Raw genomic sequence first — 20,273 nt, 5'->3', positions numbered from 1 at the left:
AGCAGCACAAATCAGGAAGTGAAAATTCAGAAACGTGAATTCATGACTACAGCTTAAAATAAAACTTCTATTCGATTCCAGTTACATTAGCAATGTTTTATTTAAGCCATGTTACAGTCATTAATCTAAATAACGTTATACTTTTTTAATTAGAAACAACGTTGTTTATTACTCTGGAATATTTTGGTAAGGTTCTAGTAAATAAGAATTTATTATGCAAATTAACACGAACATAAATTTAACCAACGTGGTCACTGTCTATTACCAAGAACAGATCTTAAATGCACACAATACATAAATGGACAGTAAAATATTAGATATCTCTCTGCTATTAATCACATCAGTACTGAATGTTTGCCCGTTATTAATTTGGATGACAGCGAGTAATGCTGACTGCTGGCTGTCCCAAATATCCTTGTACAACTACTTGAGTGGACTGAGCTAGCTAAAATCCGAGCAAGACGAAAATGAGGAAAATGCCTGAATGCTTCAACTGGTCATCTGTCCTGATGGTGCTATGAACGCATGGATGGTCTATTCATCTACCTCGACTCTAAACGAACTTCCAGAGGCCTAGCCGGCTGCTGACCACGTCCTCAGAAGAGAGTTTTCTATTTTCACACCTACGATTTGTGATGTCGGAGACCGTATCTCCGACCCCCTAACCCTTTTCCCCGCACCTGCCGCTTCCAGCCTCTTTTCTGCAGTGTTCCTTTCCCATCTCTTTCAAATACGAGCAAAGCACGATGTCAGTAACATCATTTCAACGTTTTCGTCGCCCATATTAGAAGTGATTCTAAAAGCTTCCTAACTGCAACAACAAAAGCATTTTCATAACAGAACATTCTGCCATCTTGCGTCATTACTGAGAACATGATTAGTCATGCGTAACACACGTAATAAATCAAACATAAACAGTATCGTAAGTATATGGTAAAAAACAAGATATTTTATAGAATACGATATAAATTTAAGCAGATAAAACATGTACAGCACAGATGTGTGTGCGGCTTTAGAGACGCCGAGAAGGAATCAAAGACGTTACAGATTAATTATTCGACTGTTCGAAAACTTCAATAATTGATTTAAATATAAAAGTTACTCCAATGGAGATAAATGGTCGCCAAAACAGATATCGATTTCCACCGAAACGATTACAAAAGTTTTTATACTATGCTGTAAGCGGTGACAGTATCGGTTAATATAAAAAATAATCCTGCATGTCTAAATCAAGCGATTAACTTTCCCCGATGTGAAAAGAATTCTCCGTTATGATTTTTATTTCCTCCAAAACAATGTCTGCTTTCGTACGTTTACGATATCTCATTCGACGGAAAAAAATCGAACCATTCACTGAGAAAGCAAGTCAGTCGTCATCTGATTTTTATGTACAAACAGGACAACGAAGCAAGGCTATTCCTGGGCGTCCTTCGGTGAGGAGTGGCTTCCAAGAATACTGCGATTAAAACCAGTTCGTCGTCGGCAAACAAAAAAAAAAGACGGGTTCGATTACACAATTAGTAATGAAATGTGGGCATGTCTGGTGCAAACGGTGATGGAGAAGTCAAGCAACCAATACAAAATATTTTTTGGTGGTTGCAATTCAACACAATTCGATTGGATTAGTAAACACACAACATCGCTGTGATTATAGAAGAATGGGTGTAGGGATACATTCCCCGAATCCCGTACTAAACAAATCAACATTATCTCGTCTGGCGATCCATTTCCGTGACACAGGAAGCACGCAGGACAGAAAAACGTTCTAGCACGAGGAAAAGGGTGAATGCATGCAATGCTGAACGCGATAGATATTTCCAATACTTCATACAGCATTGTTTTTGTTTCTAATTTTAGCGTACATTTTTCGACGAACAGAATATGTTGCGTGACTTTTAAATCATTATGTATATCCCGAAAACTGTACGCATACGTAAAACAAACTAACAAGTTGATAAACAATACAAAAATCCCGTTTGTTATGAGATCTCGACTTTCTACAAGCAAATTCTCCTGCTGTATGACTTTAACTCGAGATAAAAGTAACGTATTCATGAATATATATATATATTTTGCCTTTCCATGAACATACGTGACAGAAACTGTTTTTGAACAGAATAATAACTCACGCAGACCTGAGCGTTTCAAGAAATTTACATATAAATATTTTTCCATAACAACACTGCCCCGAATAAAGTTCATTTACGATTTCAGGTTCTCAAGGCGGGAAGTATTAAAATAGCTGTCTTCTAGTATGCTGCTCCGTGTAGTCCGGTAGAAGTTTACAGACGTCTCAGAGATGTTTGCTACTTACTTCAACAGGGAGATCGTAAAATTCTAAACGACTACACTGCTTAACATTGCAACATCTTCAATGTACATACATCGTGTTCGCAGTGGATTTTAAAGAAAGGAAGGTGTGCATTGTGGTGGTCAGTTGTTGGAACTGATGCTGTAAAATGTTGCCGTTGATCGTCGTTAAGCGGAAACAGGCGAGAAAAACAATCAAATATTAGAATGGTATGCCAGCGCCTTCCGAAGTATTTCAATAAACAACTTCGAACACGCACTGTGATAACGTTACTGAGAAAGTTAAAAGGAGACTAGGTATGTTCAAACGCAGTAAGATTCCTCCTGTAAAGAAAGAAAGCTTCATAAATAACATAAATTCAATGTCGTAATGCGAATGAACTCGGAGCACAGAGGACATCCATGCAGCGAATGGCTCATATGAACTGGAAGGTCATTCCTACCGGCCACAGGTTGTCCTAATATGGTACCGGTACAAAGACGTTTTTACTGCCGTCGAAATATTGCAAACCTTTATGAAAATGAACCTACGATATTCGGATTAATGTCAAATCACCAGCCTGGATTTTCAAACTTTCCACTCAGTACAAGCCAACAGACGTAAGATGATATCAGAATATGCTTATCACAAAACACTAATTCTAACACACAAATCATTATGACAATTTAAATCCTTGTAAAACAAGCAACAAGCTTTGAAAGTGTATTCCTTACCAGAATACAAACATACACTCACGCGTTCTTTGCAACGTATATTTAGACGTATCAATCCGCCTTGTTCAACAGTTCCCACTTTGGCCACCAGATCGCAGCTCCTCGGTGTCCACCTCACGACTTTCCTCGTCCGTCATTTTGTAATTGCCGCTCGTAGAATATCCGAAGCATGACTTTGAGGTCGTAAAGAATGGCACCAACTCCAAATAAAATTTAATTCAAATCCATTCAGTGGTTCTCGAGTTAAATCGAGTGGACAGGTGGACGGACACACGTTTGGGCCTGTATGTAGTTAACAAAATTACCTGCGCCTACTGTGTTTATAGAACGAAACTTTCCGTTGTTTCTTTATATTACACTGTTCCAACTAACCATCATCCTCATCGTAGTCTGCAGAAAGTGCCGTATAGAACGCAAGTAGGGCGTATCACGAATGGAAGAAAGGACAGGAAATGAATATTCATAAGAATGGAAACAAAATGGAATGCCCACATTTCAGAGGGATATCGCTACTGAATCCATTACAGCATAAAACCTATGTGAATATCAAAAGCAAAATTACAGTCCAGAGTAAGAAACTTTTTACAAGAGGAACAATACGGCTTCCGGAGAGATAGATTATGTATGGGCGCAACCTTTATCAAAAAAACAAATAAGAGAAAAAATACAATTTGAAACTATTTCTATTACATTTACTGGGGAAACTGTGAACGACCCGTTTTTCAAGTGCCTGAGCACTGCGGGTCCCAACGTTTCGTTGGCTTTGATCTATAGACATTCGGTAGGACTCCTTGGACGAGGGATCGGCCCGTCGCAAGGCCTCTACCTGTACACAGGACAGCACAACACAGAAAAACATCCATGGCTCGAGTGGGATTCGAACCCACGGTCCCAGCGACCAAGTGGCACAAGGCCCACGCCTCAGACCGCGCGGCCACTGCGGACCCCCTATTACATTTATATTCCAAAAAAAGTGTATGACGGAATGGATCAGACTAATTACAACAATATACTCGTAAATTTATCCAACAACATTACAGCCTTATATGTTAACAAATTATTATCGACGTTTGCGACAAGGATGTGGATCCTCCCCATTGTTGACATTTGAGGTCTGGTATCTGTCTACAAGTTCACACGGTGTCATAACCTGCCGACACGTCAACCCATTATTTAATTTGCATATAAATGCAATATTAGATTGGAAAATGTTCAAATAAAAATGTATATTCCTGGGAAATAAAATGTACGATGACTGTTCTATTTGCGGACGATGAGGTACTTTTGGCAGAAAATAAAGACTTGCAATATACCGTTACGAACTGGAATAAAATATTTAAAAAAAATAATAAGTTCATGAACATCTCAGATGAAATTTCTGCCGTCAATACCAGGAATCACACTGAGACAAAATAAGAAATGAATATCGGAAAACAATTCTGACAGACGACATTAAACAACACAAAACAAGTGGCTATAACCTTTGGCTCGAAAGTCCTCTGAACGCTTGCCGGTGCAGACAAACTTCCACGTGCCAAAAGGAAGACGACATCGACCGAACAAGAATATCGAACAGCCTCGAAACAGCATTTAGTGTCCAATCCTTGTTATAGAAGAATGAATTCGGAATGGTTCCATTATCACTTACATGAGATATATATTGAAATAATACGCAGACATGTCTGGATGAACATAATAGCCACTGATAACGCCATTGAACATGTGGAAAGCAAACTGCGACAAGGCGAGATGGACGACCACGGCTACACCAAATATTATATCGAAGTACTACGAATAAAATAGGATATCAAGTCTGTGATGTATTCTTTCAATCCGTATTGGTCGAGACACCTCTTGTTGTGGCAAGCAGACCTATGCACACTTTAAAGAACGTAACACCGTGCCAAATCTCAGATTGGGAGCACTGGCAATTTATACATAACATAACACAACAGACATGTTCATAAGATACATACATACGATCTTCAGAACAAAGCAGCGAAGAGACCATTACAGAATTTCTGCATTCAAGTGCGTGTACCACGTGATTAACGGCAGGGAACAACATTGAATCCATCTCGATAGGAATTCAGTCTGAAATTAAACCTCACACGTTTGATGTAATTGCCACATTTAGCTGACGAGATTTCCATTTCCGTCGTCAGATCTAGAGGCTGGCATGACCGTGCTGTGCTTGCAAATTTACAGGCGGAATGTTTGGAATGGAAATAGTTAACGCCGAGATATTGACGGCAGCCAAAGGACTCCATTTACAATGTAAACAGTGCCGCAGCGAACACAGGTCTTATCAGAAACCTCTTTTACGAACTTCACTAGGGTCGAACCAATCTCACGTACGAGTACAGAGAACGCCCTGGAAATTTATCTTGACTTTGTCTATAGTTATTTTGATGGCGGCAAGCTTAGAGGCACCTACGACTAAAACTCAATCACAAATAGATAAAATTTATATTTCAATACTGCAGTTTACGAAATATAAGCAAGCAAAGTCAAGTCAGATAATACATTTCTGTTAGCACCCCCGATACTTTCGGACTACAAAATCAAACAAATGATTTTCTTACGATTAACAAAATAATAACACCTGCCATACTGTGAACAGAAGCCACGGTGGTCTAGCGGTTAGAACGCTGGCCTTGTAATCCTGGGGTCTCGGGTTCGATTCCCGGCGGTGCCCGAATTTATAACTTGTGTTGGGCAAGGCCGTGGTCTAGGCAACACGGAGTTTTCCTCCGGGGGCTTATTCCCCGGTTTCTCCGTGGCATCCCAACAATTACTCCATTCACACTCACACAGAAGAAGGCAATGGCAAACCACTTCTGGATCATCTGCCAAGAACGTATATGAACAGGTCCCAGTCCGAGAAAAGGATGGAAGGATCCTGTTCATATGGACTTGTCGTCAGACAGAACACTAAATAAAAAATAAAAATACTGTGAACAAACATCACGAGGCTACAACATTTATTTTATTCAATCGGTTGTCCCTACACAACGAATAGTTTGTACGATTTGAGGTTTCCACGGCGATGAGTCCGAAGATGGCTGTCTTCTGGGTTGTTGCACCGTGTAGTCTGGAAGACGTTTACCGACGGGCCCTGATGATGGAGACAGCAAGAACCTCTGAAACGTTGGTAAACTTCAACCCAGACTACATGGCGCTACAACCCGGAACACAGCCACCTTAGAGTAATTAGTAACTTTGAAAGAGATGAACTGATTAACTAACGCGGCCGTTGGTTCAGCCCCAGAACTGTATAATGAACTCACAAACCATAAAACACCGAAAGCCATTTTTCCCGCATGAAATTCTTACCGGTATTAAACACACTGCAACTGTATAAAACTAACTCCACGGAGCGGCCATTATTGTTCACTTAGTCAAGACATGTTCTGCATTTTATGAAACCGCATTAATCATCACTGTGTCCACAATATCCCGTCCCCGATCACAATCCTGAATCAGATAAACCCAGTTCACGCACCACAGCCTATGTTATATCCAATTTAATATTATCCCCAACTAAGCCAATGCATTCTAAATGGCCTCTTTCTACGTACTCATCTCCCCCATGCGTGCTACATGCTACTCCCATCTCATTTTCCTTTCAATTGTTCTTCCTGATTACATTCTGTGAAAAGTACAAATATCGATCACAGCAGCCGGTCTAAGGCCGCTAAAACACGGGAATTGTGGGTTCGAATCTCACTCAAGACATGGATGCCCGCGTTTTCTGTGTAGGAAGTGGTACTGCGATAGACCGATCCCCATACAAGGGTCTCTACCAAAAGAGTGAATGACTGATAGTTTGGAAAGTTAATTTTAAAATAGAAGAGACCATAACCTGCACGAAAATAGTGCAAATTATGGTTTTCATATATTTTCCAGCCTGCTGTCACTTCTTCCTTACCAGGTACATACAATCGACTCAATGCAATTACATTATTACTCTGTTAAGTTATTCAACTAACGAGACCTTCTTCTGAAAGGTCCAGAATTCGCACAGAACTGCACAGCAAAAATACGCCGCTATGCGTCGGCCTGTTACATTCCCTTCTGCTCCATCAAATTCTCCTCCTTCCACCTCGATAACTACAATTCTACAGAACTGCAATCGAAACACGTTAGCGCATTATCCAAAGCGAATCTAAAAACAAATAAAATCCGCTAGCTGCATCAGTATCATGTTTCTATGCAATAAACACTAATTCCGAATATTAAAACAAATTTCATCTGCAAACTAAAGTCTTCGTGAAAATCGCAGAAAGTCTCCTACAGCCAGCTAGTAGAACAGTTGTACCTGCTTCCATGGCGTTATTTATATAAATGGTCTAATCTTCTACATGATCTGAAGCTTTCACGGCGACTAAGTATAATAAATTCTTCTCGGGCTACCAGCCGTGTAAGGTGGCTTAATGGAGAAAACACCAATGTATCGCCCTCGTCCTCTGGGCACTGAGTACCTGAGATGAAGATGTTTCTCGAAACGTTGGTGGTTTCTTCATTAAACCATCTTACACGGCTGGTAGATCGAGAAAAATTCATAATGATCTAATCATCGTTCCTGCATTAGACAAGAAATGTCAGTAAAACGTGTTTCACTATCAGATCCCCCCCCCCCCAAAAAAAGGAATTCAGTTATAACTCGAGTCAGCTAAAAATGGATCGATATGTAGAACATTCAATAGTTTATCTATTGTGTACTTTACCTTGTGATAAAATAATCAGAATGAGAATTGTTCACATGCCTAAAAACAATTCGAGCAGCAACAAACCACAGGCCTAAATCTTACTAGAACTCGTATGTTATCATGCGTGCGCGCGCATGTGTGTAGACTTTGTCAGTCATATATCCTAAATTAAAATAGGAGACAAATAAACTTAAAAGCGAATAGTATCTGGAAGTCTTGTAGATAGCATGACGTATAATCGCGATTCCGATTTAAAAATATTGAAGGATTGAAGTTCAAAGTTCAAAACTTGTAGCTTTTTAACAAAGGACTTCGTAAAATGGCTCTCATTTTTCGTGCTATAACGCGACGGTGTATGGATACGATGTGACAACGTAAAGTCTTGAGTGGACTTACTAACGTTTCGAAGGTACAAGCCTCTACCTTCTACCCTGAAAATGGAAACGGTAAGCTATCCAAAACATTGGTACCTAGTTAGAAGATACAGTTACACCCAGAACTGTGGGCCAGAAGGTGGTAATTTGGACTCCCATCGCTTTAATAAACTTAAATATCGAGAAGGGCTCATTTTTATAACAGACTGCATCACTGTCTCCACAATTTACGCTAGAAGAAACGAAAATAAGACAACAAAACACAGTATTTTGGATTCTGTAGAGATGAGTTGTTAGAACACCGTATAATCCACACACTAATCTGCACAGACTATACAGAACTAATGGACGTCTCGAAAATTAATGGACCACAACAAAACAATTCCTTTCTACAACAGCCGTCCCAATAAATGAGTAAGGACGCATTTTATGTTAAATATGTAGTAGATTTTCATTAAGTTATATACTGGAACTTGAAGACTGCAATATCAGCTTCTGTAATTAGAGGCATTTTAAAACTGACTTACAGTACAGGCAACTACGATAATAACTCTGATGAGAGACCAGCAGTCTGCGAGACTTTAATGCTCGCTTGAGGCACTTTCTGGTGAAATTACACAGCTAAAATCCGGTACAGGTGTAAAATGCTGTTACGAAAATATGTATAAAAAAAACTAACTACATTAATACCCCGAAAAAGTTGACTCGAATCACGGAGCAACGTCAAGACGGTGTTTCAGACATTCTGAACATTAACTTGTACGTTTACAAAAGTAAACTCCTGCATTAACCATCGATTTCCTCCTCTACAGTCAAAACATCTAAAACATTAAACCAACGTCATAAAATGGGAGAAAAATATTGTACCTTCACGTCAACAAAAAAGAGAGACACGACAATGAAATTGTTGACTTTGAAGCAGTCACTGCGTGTCTACATCTGCGCCAGAAGAATTTAATGCCTCGCGTCACAGACTCGGTCCCTGGGCACACAAAGTGTTGAACTCAATTACCTTTCTCATCTCTCTTCTCCCAATGACTGAGCTGGGAATAAGTGGATCATCATTATCACCGAGGCACCATCATGACCTCACTAAGCGAGATTACTAGTTCTCACGGCGGTGAGTACAAATAAAGTGCCAGTCTGATGGGTTGTTGAGCCACGTAGTCTGGTAGAAATGCTTAATGCCTCTATCATGAGGGTTTTGACATCGCCCTGATGATGGAGGCAGCAGGAACGACTGAAACATCCGTCAACTTTAAATAGACCACGCGCAACGGCCCTGAAGACAGCCATCTTCATATTTACGAGTTTGCACTTCGCAAATCAAGACAATTACATTTCGTACAAAACGTTAGTGTATCCTATTATTAATTGTCTCGTTTTTTCATTCTTTAATCCTCGAAAAATTCAAAAATTAAATGTGAATTAAATCAGAATTCTTACATTAAGACTATCAACCTTCAAAGTAGTGTCCGAGTGTATCAAGTACTCGCTGCCAACGACGAGGAACACGGCGAATACCATCAGCTGGTCACATGGCGAAAGGTCGGGTGAATATGGAGGATGGTGTAGTTCTTCCCATCTCCAACGTCGTAAAAGGATTAAAGAATGAAAAAAAGGTCATTCCGTAATTTGCCTTTTTTCTTACCTACTATACCTACATCCATTCACACCCACTTGATCTGACTACGCCAATCGGAGGAGTAAATCGTGCCCTTTCATATGCATATTTTGAACTTTCTTCAATACAACGTGTTTGCCCCCCCAACAATTAGTTGCCATCACCCTCGTAGTACTTTTTAATATCCTACGGGCCGTGACAAGAAACTGTCAGATGAGGTTGACATCGAGGTGCTGCGATCTGGTCGCCAAAGTGGAAACTATCGAAGTATAATTTGTTACTTTACAGTGGTTACCAATGTTAGCGTTCAACGAATTTTTACTGTAGACACCACGAAGTGAAAAATCATCAGCAGTGTTCGTGTATATTAAGACCGTTTTTGTTAGGTTAGGTTAGGTTCGTATAGTTTCTGTTAAGGAAGTTCAGGTTTAAATATATATTTTGAATGCTGCAATTCAAAATATGGGAACTGTTCCTTTTTTTAAATTTTGCATTTTAAAACATCGAAGCACTCCGAAAACTTTCTAAATTTATGAGTATTTACACATTTTAAAAATTCGGGAAGTTTGAGAAATTTCGAAACTTTCAAGGAAGTTTAGAATTTTTAAGATTTATGGGATCAGGTTAGATTAGTATAGATTGTGTTTGGTTCAGTCATGCCAGGTTAGTTTGTGTTTAGTTATTAACTTATTTGGTTTCGGTTAGGAAAGTCACGTTAGGTTAGTTAGGACAGATTAGGTTAGCTGAGGTCAGTTCGGTTAGGTACAGTTACGTCGTTATTGGCTGGTTAAGTGCAAAGTAGACAGTAAAGATTTTCCAAAAAAATATTTTCGAAGATCCAACACCGCAGAAATGCTCTACTCTTGCCCTCGACATGCTGGTATCAGTTTGCGATGGCGGGGTTGCCTCAAATGACATGACACATACACGAAGCTTGATGGGACTGATTCGGCCGGACGCAGATGTAACGGGCATTATGACAGGCCTACCACTCTTCTAACATGAATGCCAATCAAATTAAATACTATACACGCATTGAGTGACGCTGTCACGTCAGGTGGCGGAATGCTTCCCGCCAATCGTATTCAAGGAACGAGTTTCTATGGTGCAGGCAAATGTAATGTTCCTGTTACTTAGGGCCCTACATAGGTCTTAAAAGTCACCTAAATGGAATACAAATCTTCATTACTGTACTTGCTTTTTATATTTTAAGATTAACAAAAAATGACACTTTAAAGAAATGACAATGCATTCCCGATAAAAGATATCGAATATCATACGCCAAGAAAACTCCCAAAGGGTTTTGGTTTAGGGTTTGGTCTGCAAAGATGAACACGCCGACAGACAGCGTTAGAAATGTCACTTTTTGTAGGATTTGAGGTTTTCACTGCGGGGAGTCTGAAGATGGCTGTCTTCTGGGTTGTTGCGCCGTGTTGTCTGGTAGATGTCCACCAACGTTTCAGAGCCCTGATGATAGAGGCAGCAAGGTCCTATGAAACGTTGGTAAACGTCTACCAGACTACACGGCGCAACAACCCAGAAGACAGGAATCTTAATGTCACTTTTTGATTAACGATGCCAAAACTACCAACAAACGTTACAAACATGAAATCTCAGCCCGTCTCGAGACTATGCAGATGAGGATGTGCAACTATATTAATCTACGCCTGCTTTCAGTACTGAAAATAAAGTTGTTCGACATCGATTTCAAGGCTTCACATAAAGCAGTCTGTTCTGTGTTCATATCTCGAAGCGAGCGAATAACTGCAACGCGTGTCAACATATGAACACTTTAGTTACAAACCCGTGCATTCGAAACGACGAGAAATATCGCGATTAACAGAGAAAGGAACAGAGAAGGCCAACAGACATTTCTCTTTTCAAACACACGAGCTCCAGCTGGCAATATACTTCAAGTTATCCCTTCGTACTCCGCCCACACTTCCGGAAGGAAAAAGAATATCAACAACGAAGATTACTTTCTTCTGGGATGCTACGCGTGTATCCTCGCAGAAACCGACCGACGTTTCAGAGGTGTTCCATCCTCCTATCCAACGGCTACCTGCCTCCTTCCTCTGACACAGTTGGACGAAATGTAAAGCTCGCCTCACACAAACATTCAGATTACACCCGAAGAGTTGAGAATGGGTAAGATGATCTACTCGCAAGCCAGTTTTGCGCCTGTAACACTTATAACTCGACCAAAAACAGTTTTAACGCTACTGGTGAGTCAGCCCACAGCCTGTTCTAGGTCAATGCCGTGTACTGCTGCAGGACCTATGGCCAGAGACGTAAGTCATCGACGTGTGTCACGCGGGTTACCTACGAAGACATAACCTTTAAAGGAAAGTTACCGCGACAGGATAAGGGTCCCCACCAATGTTCAACACACTTCGAGAGCATTAACCTTCCGGAAGAGTACTAGCAATGCTACACAGTACGTATGTCTGACCAGGCCGAAATTTTAGATGTTCAACATGCCCCGAACAAAGCCCGATGTATTTAGTCTGCCCTAGCGCATCATTAATACAGTTTACATTTTTTAATTCTTAAATATATTTTACACAGTACATTTTCTTTGGATAAGTGCCTGTAATCCTTGAATGCATTACTTAATGTCGCTCTTAGAATATCTGAGGTTATTTTGGAAGTGGTAAGATCGGATGCCAATTTCTTAAGATGTTATCCGGAACTACTTCTGGGAGTGGACACCTATGAAAATCCCAGAGAAAATAAAGTCTGTGGGATTTGTTTCCGGAGACCGACTGTGTCGCAACCATAACAGAAGTGCAATTACGAACAAAAATTTTTCGTCGAGACAAAATAACGACCCAAGAAAGCCCTAAATGTTCTACACAACGTCCGACTGCTATCACACGAACCAGGCCCGAACCCAGACATTATGTGCTACCAGGCCCATCCTGCGGGCCGGATCGGGTCGAAATCCAGGCCCGAGCACGTGCAAACCTGTAGTTGAATGCGAAGCAGAGAATTAAGCCTACTGGGTCAGGGAGGTATTCAATGACACATCGTATATGCCAAGTTTCGTGAAAATTGGTCCACTGAAAGAAGAGACACACAGATACAACATGGCAATGTCAAAAATCTGGTTTCTTTCCACAAGAAGAACCTAACCTAAAAATGTATAAATTATCTAATGTGTCCTCAGAGTTTCTAACAGAAATTTGTCGTATTCACTAACACAAACGTGGACAAAAGAGGCTTCCGGGTAATTACAATGGGCCACTCATAATAATATGAGCTAACGTGTCTTGTTAATTGGTGTCAATTTCTAAGCACTTAAATTACAGCAGTGTTCCACAACATTTCTACACGTGGCACATGACGGCAAACCAGAATATTTTGCCTCACGTGGCCATAAAAATGTATCTACATAATACAAATCCTTGCCCAAAGGAATGCAGAAATTTTAAAAAATAAAACGTAACACATGCTAAATAAGACTATCGATATTAATGCGTGTGTGTATAATAAAAATTCTAATTACGAAAGACAAAATAGTATTTTTTTAACTAAAGATTGTGAATACACCTTATAAAAATGTGCAGCACACCACTTGAGTTACAGAATGGTTAAGACGTACCAAAGTCCGTGTTCGTTCAATTAGCAAAACTTAGTAAGCAAATACTAGTCACTTAAGGCTTCCATGTCAAGACTTTGTTCTAAATTTCACATTTATATTATCACCACTTCATTAACATACCAACACCAGACCACAGGATACCGACACCATTACACCAATTTCACCATCACATCCTTCTGAAATCGAACTCATCTTTGATGAAAATTAACTGGAAAAGTAACTATAAATAGAAGGAACTAACAACGAAATACTGATATCCTGGGCGCCATCTGTGTACATGAACTCGAAAACGCGGAATTACCAAAATATCTAAACTAATCCCACGTGTACTCGTTCGTTAAGTAGGCCAACTTAAATCTTTCACGAAAACCATGGAGACTATCAAAGAACTACAAACATGCAAAATATTAGAACATTGCAGCAGATGGCATCAACTGGAAAGGGCAAACTTTTTAGAAAAGCCCCCCCTTTCACTAAATTACTATGCATGTGTTACATACAGGAAAAATAACAGCACTCGATGTGTTTGAATGAATGTACCTAGAAAAATAAAACACCGCTGAGAACTGCGGACTTTAACAGGAAACGAACGTGACAGAGCCTTACCATCACTGCAGACAACTGCTCGTCGTAAAGTTTTGCGGCACAGCTCGGAAAACATGCCGGCCCCATGGCGGCCTGCTCAGGCCTCGACTGAACTGTGGGTGACCGAACGGACGGACAGACAACCCCCACCCCTTCCCCTACCCCTTCCCCTACCACAGACTCCGCGCGCACGAGCTCCATGCTAGGCCTAGAAACAAATCGATCAGCTGAACGGCAGGCACCACCAGCAAGCAGCAAGCACGCAGCGAACCATATTCTGCATTACTGGTCCACACACACACGTTAATGCTGCTTACACGGTCCGTCGCGCCGCCATGTCTACCCGTGCGTAACCAGCCTTATCAATCGTATTAAGTCCACCTTCTTACAAAATGGCTACACTATGTACGTTGAGTCGTACTTTATTTTAACGTTTATAAGATCACGGCACACTCGACATATACTGTAAGACGTAAGGTAACGCTGGTGTGTAACTTCTTCAAACGCCAATAACTCGAGACCTATGTAAGACAGAGAATATGAACTAACTAACTAACTAACTAGATGGCTTACCGAACCCGAAGGTTCATCACCGAATTAACCAAAGCCCTCCACCGGACCCTGTCCTGGGCCAACAAAATCCAGTTTCCTTCAACTCCTATCTCGGATAGATCCCGCCTGAGATTATCCTCCCATCTACGTCTAGGTCTCCCCAGCGGTCTCTTCCCTTCAGGTTTCCCAACCAGTACCCGGTGCACACCTCTTGTCCCATCCATGCGCGCTACATGTCCCGCCCATCTCACTCTTCTCGACTTAATCACCCTCACAATACTGGGGGAGCAGTACAGATTTTTAAGCTCGTCATTGTGCAGTTTTCTCCACGCCCCATCGTCTTCCCTCTTAGGCCCAAATATCCTCCTCAACACCCGATTCTCAAACACCTGCAATCTGTGTTCCTCCCTCTGAGTGAGAGACCATGTTTCGCACCCATACAAAACAACAGGCAAGATTATTGTTTTGTATACTTTAATTTTCAGGTTCTTAGAAATCAGACGGGAAGACAAAATATTTTGGACTGAGAAGTAGCAAGCATTTCCGGAATTTAGTCTCCTCCTAACTTCCTCACAAGTATCATTTTGATTTGTTATTGTTGTTCCCAAATATTTGAACTTTGTAACCCTTTCAAAGGATTTATTAGCTACCCTAAGATAATTTTGCCCGCCTGTCTTCTGATGACGAGATACTAACATGTACTTAGTTTTTTCTGAATTTACTTCCAGCCCCACTTGTCTACCAGCCTCTAGTAAAACTTCTGCGTTCCTCTTTATTGTATTTATATCGTCCCCCAATAAATTAACATCATCAGCATATGCCAATAGCTGATGTGTCCCGTTCAATTGCAAACCCTCCTGCCTACCTTGGACCTTCCTGATGGCGTATTCTAGCGCAAAGTTAAAGAGCAAGGGAGACAAAGCATCTCCTTGTTTTAGACCGTTCTTGATGAGGAATGTCTCAGATACATATTTACCTACTCGAATTTTGCTGCAGGTTTCATTTAAGCACATTTTTATTAGACCCACTAGCTTCTTTGGTATACCAAATTCAATAAGAATATTATATAGCACTTCTCTCTTCACAGAGTCATAGGCTTTTTTGAAATCTATAAATAACTGATGTACAGTCCCACCGAACTCCCATTTTTTCTCTAGTATCTGACGAATGCAAAAGATCTGATCAATCGTTGATCTGTTTCGTCTGAACCCACACTGATGATCCCCAATAGTTTCATTCGCATATGGGGTTAATCTTGCCAAAAGAATGTTGGATAGAATTTTGTATGAGGTTGATAGCAGCGATATTCCTCGGTAATTACCACACTCAGTCTTGTCCCCCTTCTTATAAATAGGAATAATTATGGATTCCTTCCATTGATGTGGCATCTCTTCCTTATCCCAAATTAACTGAATAAGCTTATGGATCCTCATATGCAACCCTTTGCCACCTGCTTTAATTAATTCGGCCGGAATCTGATCAATTCCTGGAGATTTATAACTTTTCAACTTCCCAATGGCTAGTTCCACTTCATCTAAGCTAGGTTCGGGCACCAACAGTTCAGCTGTATGCATTTTAATCTGTCTAATATCACCAGTATTATGAACATTTAAGAGCTCGCTAAAGAAATTTTTCCACCTATTCACAATTTTTATTGGATCTGCAAGCAAATTGCCACTATCATCCTTTACCAAATTAGTCTGGGGTTGATATCCTTTCTTAAAGTTATTAATGCCTCTGTACAGGTCTCTGATGTTTTTTTCCTTATTATTTGTCTCAAGTTCAGCAATTTTGCCCTTCAGGTATTCCCTTTTCTTAGTCCTAAAGGTTCTACTAGCCTCACGTCTCACGTTACATAGATTATCCGCATTTGTTTTGTTTGGGTCCTGCAACCATTGAAATTTTGTTTGCTTCCTTCGATCTATTAATTTTGAACATTCTTCATCAAACCACGGTTTATTTTGCTTTCTCCTGTAGTATCCTAGTTTCTCTTTTGCTGAAATTTTGATGCAGTTTCTGACATTTTCCCACTCCCTGTTGATGTCCACACTTTCATTATCCTCATTTGTCTCTAAAATTTGAAACCTATTCGAAATTTCAACTTGATATTGTTCCTTTGCCTCTCCCTCACTTAATTTTTTCAAATCAAATCTTTCTGTGTCAAAATTTTGTTTAGTTCGTCTACTTACTGAAAGCCGCTCCCTCACTTTTGCTACCACCAGATAATGATCAGTGTCGCAATCTGCTCCTCTGAATGATCTCACATCAATTACATTTGTCTGCCTTCTCTTATCTACTAAAACATGATCTATTTGATTGTGTGTTCTGCCATCTGGGGAAGTCCAAGTGTATTTATGAACATCACGGTGTGGAAATTTTGTACTTTTTACAATTAAATCTTTTGACGTAGCGAAGGTCACTGCTCTGACGCCATTATCATTACTAAGTGCATGGAGACTCTCGCTGCCTATTGTGGGTTTGAAGACATCCTCCCTCCCAATTTTTGCATTGAAATCTCCTAGCAGAATTTTCATGTGATACTTGCCAAATGTATCAAATACTGATTCCAATTCTTCATAAAAGCTATCCTTGATATCATCGCTTTTGTCTTCAGTTGGGGCATGAACATTAAGGACAATGATGTCGCACCAACGTCCTTCCAAAATTACGTAAGACAACCTGTCACTAACAAATTCTACTCTCTTAACTGCTGCCCTAATTCTGCTATGAACAAAAAAACCCGTCCCTAGCTGATGATTGTCATTCCCCTTTCCATAGAAAAATGTAAAATTGTCCACTGGGATCGTGCCCTCCCCCTCCCATCGCACTTCCTGCACTGCCACTAAGTCTAACTTATAATTCCCTAATTCCCTATACACTGATTTCAGTGCCCCAGCCCTATAGAGGCTCCTAATGTGAACCTACATGTAAATTAAAGAGTAAAATGATGTTTACTTTATTCTATAATGCATATTTTAAACATTGTTGAAATAATTACCCAAGACATGTAATAACTCAACTTCAACCGCTTGCCACGTCTAAAGCGTAAGAGTTAGATCTGGACATATTGCGAGTGAAATACGTAAATAAACACGAGCTTTTCAAATTTGCAAACAGATTTCAGCTAACTCTTACGGTTTAGGAGTTTTGGCCATTTATTTGGTAACAGAGAACGGTTCTAGAGTGAGTGCGTTGAGTACGTGACGCAACGCATAGATAAGCTGTCCGCGGATGACGTCACGTATAGATAAGATGTAGAGGAATACATTAATGTGTAAATAAAATTTTATTTCAGTACAAATATACTTCTACAGTCAAACGTTATTCAATGTTAACTAGGGAACCGTGGTTCCACTGTCATTTTTGTTCTACAAGAGCGGGAAACAATTATTTTAATCAGACTTCATGAGAAGATACGGGAGTAGAAGTTGTGCTCAAGGAGAAAAACAGACAAACAAACGAACATGCAAGAAGACATGTGATTGTCAATATTTTCTGAATCTCCAAAATCCTATTAATGCGACGATGTCAATAGGAGTTCGTAACAAAATTGCAGCTTCCGAAAATAGGGTCTCAACGGAGTAATTGACCGAACAGAAAGCAGATCGCTTGTCCACTCGGCAAACGGACACTTTTATCCCAACACGCTGAAATGTACCAAACATGCGATTAGCTACTTGCTATTACAGGTTAAGCGGACAGTAAATACCACCTGTCACAAAAAGGCGTAACTAATTTACTTTCTGAGTAAACAGCTCACGTACTACGACATCTAAACAGAAGGTTTACAACTTGCGGGGAATAACACTGAACCTGTTGAAAATTGTTCAAAATTATTGTGCAGTGATCTGTTCAATCGAGAAAATATATCGATAGATGCAATACGATTCGCGTCGATAATTTTACGTCTGTACAACCACGCATCACAACACACTGTCAACAACTGATCTAGCGACCTGAGAATAAAATTACATATTTAACACTTGGTGTTCAAAACCTTTGATGCACTAAACCGTGAGGAGAGGGGGGGGGGACGACAGAGATATATGACTGACTTCCGGGATATTGTGCCCTATAATATGGTAGACGTTTGCCAACGCTGAATGCCTCCATCATCAAGACATCGATAACCCCCAACAGCAAAATATCCCATAATACAGCTATTTTCACTCATCCCAGGCGTATTACCTACGTACAGACTATACATTACCCGGAACACAAGGTCAAAGAGTGAAGTTCAGGATCTGAAGGTTGTTACCGAAATCCTTGTCCTGACGTGCGCCCTTCCAAGACAGCACACACATTTCCCTGTTCCCATCACTTTGAAGTCATTTTTATCGAACGAGTTCAGCTGCGTCGTTGCGTTGCTTTAGTTAGTCAAAAGACAGACAAGGCGAGCATTCCGACACCCCATAAAGCAATTCATCCCTATACATTTCAGGAAGACGTTTTGTTCTGGGCTATGAAGTACAGTCGACTTGTATGAATGTATAAAATTTTCTGGAAACCTACCGTCTCCATCTTTTGGGGCTAAAGTCCTGAGGATGGAGCCGTGAGAACCCCTAAATATCACAATGCTCTTACGTCTAAATTAAGCAGACCTTTAAAGACCACGACTGCCTTCAGACGGAGAGCCAAAACATGTACGAGATGCGATCGGAAAGTTTCAAGACTGTGTCAATAGAGGGCGAACCGGATGTAGTACGAGCTTCTGCCGCTAGGGGGTGCGGCCTACATTCATAGTGAATCAGTGTGCTAGCCGGCATCATCGAATTAGCATTTGTTTCTTAGTTACGGGCGTTTTGGTAGTGCATTACACCGACCCATCTGCGATTTCGGAATGGCGTGTGCATCAAATTTTGCCAAAGACTCGCCAAAACGGCTACGGAAACCTATGAAATGCTAAAGCAAGCATTTGGGAAGTCCGCAATGGGTCGTGCACAAACTTTTGTGTGGCATTCACGTTTTAAAAATGGCCGAACCTCTGTCGATGATGACGAGCGTTCTGGACGACCATCTTCGAGCACAACGCCCGAAAATGTTACGAAGATTCGGCAGGCCATTCACGAAGATCGACGTCGTACCATCAACGACTTGTGCGACATTGTTGGGATAGGCTATGGGACCTGTCAGCTGATTCTAAAGGAAGAACTCCACATGCGACGCATCATGACAACGCGCCAGCGCACACCGCCCTCAAAGTTCGCCAGTTTTTGGCCTCAAACACCATGGCCGTCATCCCGCACCCTCCTTATTCGCCGGATTTAGCTCCGTGTGACTTCTTCCTCTTCCCAAAGATGAAAATTCAGCTAAAGGGAAGGAGATTTCCGACGATAGAAGAGATTCAGGCAGAATGGCAGATGGTGCTTGACAGGCTGACAAAGAAAGATTTCCAGGGATGCTTCCAGGCTTGGCAACGGCGCTGGGATCGTTGTGTTCACTCCCAGGGGAACTACTTCGAGGGTGATGGATGAATTTAATACCTGAGATAAGTGTACGGGTTTTTATACGCGCAGTCTGTAAACTTTCCGATCGCACCTCGTAAGTTTTACTCCAGCAAAAAATGATCCGATATTACAGCACGATACGCTTGTGAAAGTGTTTCGTACATGACCTGCAACTTCATATTTGGGACGACGAAATTCTTCTATCACTGTTATGGATATAAGTGATAGGATCAAGGAAACACGTGTGTTTACGAGCTCATTGATCGTCTGTGTGGGTTGTGTCCCCCGTGTCTTAAGTTTCGAATAAACTGGCCTGTTTCAGGACATCTAGTATCGACGTCAAGTCAGTGG

General features: G+C 40.8%; 1 protein-coding gene across 21 annotated transcripts in view; it reads right to left on the bottom strand.

The window, feature by feature from the left end:
• LOC110835956 (MAP7 domain containing protein ensconsin) overlaps window positions 1-20,273 on the bottom strand; it is a 220,188-nt gene that overhangs the window by 63,255 nt on the left and 136,660 nt on the right. For 2 of the 21 annotated variants that reach the window (XM_087346383.1, XM_087346389.1), the window contains exon 1: window positions 13,945-14,033. The exons of the other annotated variants lie outside the window; for them this stretch is intronic. In XM_087346383.1, coding sequence (XP_087202509.1) covers window positions 13,945-13,999 — 55 coding nt within the window. In that variant the 5' untranslated portion in view covers window positions 14,000-14,033. Of the gene's footprint in view, window positions 1-13,944; window positions 14,034-20,273 lie in introns of those variants that run through there. 21 annotated transcript variants of the gene reach the window in all.

Source organism: Zootermopsis nevadensis, unplaced genomic scaffold (genome assembly GCF_977971745.1).
Source record: "Zootermopsis nevadensis isolate Lab colony 2312 unplaced genomic scaffold, Znev_1.0 Znev_ptg000010l, whole genome shotgun sequence".
Taxonomy (NCBI): Eukaryota; Metazoa; Arthropoda; class Insecta; order Blattodea; family Termopsidae; genus Zootermopsis; species Zootermopsis nevadensis.
Note: the sequence above shows the minus strand (reverse complement) of the source record. Positions and strands in the feature narration are given on the sequence as shown.